Source organism: Plasmodium cynomolgi (genome assembly GCF_000321355.1).
Source record: "Plasmodium cynomolgi strain B DNA, scaffold: 0235, whole genome shotgun sequence".
In the NCBI taxonomy this organism is placed as follows: Eukaryota; Apicomplexa; class Aconoidasida; order Haemosporida; family Plasmodiidae; genus Plasmodium; species Plasmodium cynomolgi.
The window spans coordinates 1-2192 of record NW_004192800.1 but is presented as its reverse complement, the minus strand read 5'-3'; the positions used below and the strand labels follow the sequence as shown (position 1 = coordinate 2192).

Here is a 2192-nt window from a genome sequence, read left to right as displayed (position 1 = left end):
CATGACCTATGCTATCTCCACTGCGAACAACTGCTAATGAGGAGAAAATACCCCTTTCTCCAAAGCGTGCCATCGTGAAGAAAAAAAAGAAAACACTCTCCACTGTGCATACATATTATTACATATGTATATAATAAATGCTTGGGGGTGATACAGATTTGCTCGGTGCAACAATTTCACATCACACTCCCCTGGAGAGAAACGAGAACTCGGCGCGCCAGTAAGATGCTAGCCCTAATAAGAATAAGTTCTCGAAGCATTTTATACGTAATCCGACACGCCCCTATCTACATACATAAATATACATGTATATTGCAGCACACTTGTCGCTCTCAATAATAAATTTGGAATTTCCATCAAAAAAAAGGACCCATCATTTTTTTTATATTTAATACATAAAACATTAAAAATATTTATTACATTCATACAAATACGCAATATTTATTTATTTTAAAATAAACTTTAATTTTTTTTCTATTTGAAGATACATGCATATGTACATTTACACGCATTGTAACATAAAACCAAGTTAGTAACATTTAGCTTTGGGCAAGCATTATAAAATAATATAACCAATCCTCTGTTAAAAAAAGTGCAAACTATTGACCGTGTCATCAAGCATAACTTTTGTACACTAAACCTGAAATGTTAACAGTAAGTCACACAGTAAACACTGAATGATGAACTCTGAACAATAAAAGCTAAACCCCAAAACATAAATCCTAAGCCCTAAACTCAGAACACTGAGCCCTCAGCCTTGAAACATAAATCCTAAAACCTGAACCCTAAACCGTGAATAATGAACCGTAATCCCTCAACCCTAACCCCTAAATCATGAACATACCTTCAATAGAATTACCATCAAAAAATTTTTATAATAAATTGGAAACTTCCTTTAACGAATTAGGAGATCATAATGATAAATGTAATTCACTGAAACCCTCCACACAACCAGGATTCAACAATTTTGGAAATTTGTCGAAAGCTTGTAAACTATCTAAAAACTAATTATGAAAATGAAAATGAAGGCAAATTAAAGGATCATCATTGTAATCTTTTAAGCCTTTGGATATATGAACAGTTGGATAAAAAATTTAGTAATGAAACTGGAACAATTATTCAAATTTATACTGATTTTCAGATGATATTAAGCCATGTTTTTACAGATCATAATAAAAATGAAGTCCATAATTGCTTGCGTATTTTATCTGTATTTTCTCCACAACATAACTGGAAAAATCATAAGGATATTTATGATTATTGTGTCGATTATGATAAAATTATTGAATTAGCTGATCCTAGTTCTGAACAATGCAAGATATATGAAGAATACATCCAAGAAAAGTCTCGACAATATAAACAATTTGAGAGATATATTAATGTATATGAGAAGGGAAATGTTTTTTACAATAACTGTAAAGGTTACGAGACGATAAAAACGATACCTGAATTAAAATGTGAAAAAAAAAATTTAGCACAAGAAAAGTCAAAAGAACATTTATCTGGTCCTGGTTTATTAGATACTACAGATTTTTCTGGTAAAAGTTCTAATTCTACAAAAATCATTGACAATGTGCTCCTAGGAGTGGTTGCAACTTCGATGATATCTGGCTTATTATATAAAGTAAATAAAATTTCAATAAAAACACAACTGTATAATCCTTTTTATAAATTTATTTGCTATACTCTTCAATAGTAAATATGTATATTATATACTTTTCATATTATTCTTTTATTTACAAGTTTACGCCCTTAGGAAGTCGGTTACGCAACGGTTTTGAATGGATTAAATATAAAGTAAGTAACATAAATGAAGGAGAAAACATATTATTCGCTGAAACAGATGAATCATTTAACCCACATAACGTGGAAAGAGAACATAACTTAGGATATCTTCCTGCGTAATTTTTTTTTTAAAAGGAAAATGGCTAATAATATCAAATGAATTATGATGAGCAATATTAAGCAGAATTTTATGTATAAACAAACCATTATGCTGATATATAAAGAAATAATAAAGGAAAACATATGTCAATAAATATTAACTATGATAATACAGAAAAAATTATATAAAATGTATTGATAAGACACATACATAAATTATATTTATTATTTAATGAAATAAAAAGAATGATATTGACATAACACACAGTAAGTAAGACGGAATTTTATAACCTAATTTACTGATTAAT

General features: G+C 29.0%; 1 protein-coding gene across 1 annotated transcript; it reads left to right on the top strand.

Moving 5' to 3' along the window:
- Positions 1-1141: 1141 nt before the first annotated feature.
- On the top strand, positions 1142-1696 carry PCYB_003140 (hypothetical protein; the record flags this gene model as incomplete). The annotated part of the gene is made up of 1 exon (XM_004227735.1): positions 1142-1696. The coding sequence occupies one exon, from the start codon at positions 1142-1144 to the stop codon at positions 1694-1696; it is 555 nt and encodes a 184-aa protein (XP_004227783.1).
- Positions 1697-2192: the final 496 nt, after the last annotated feature.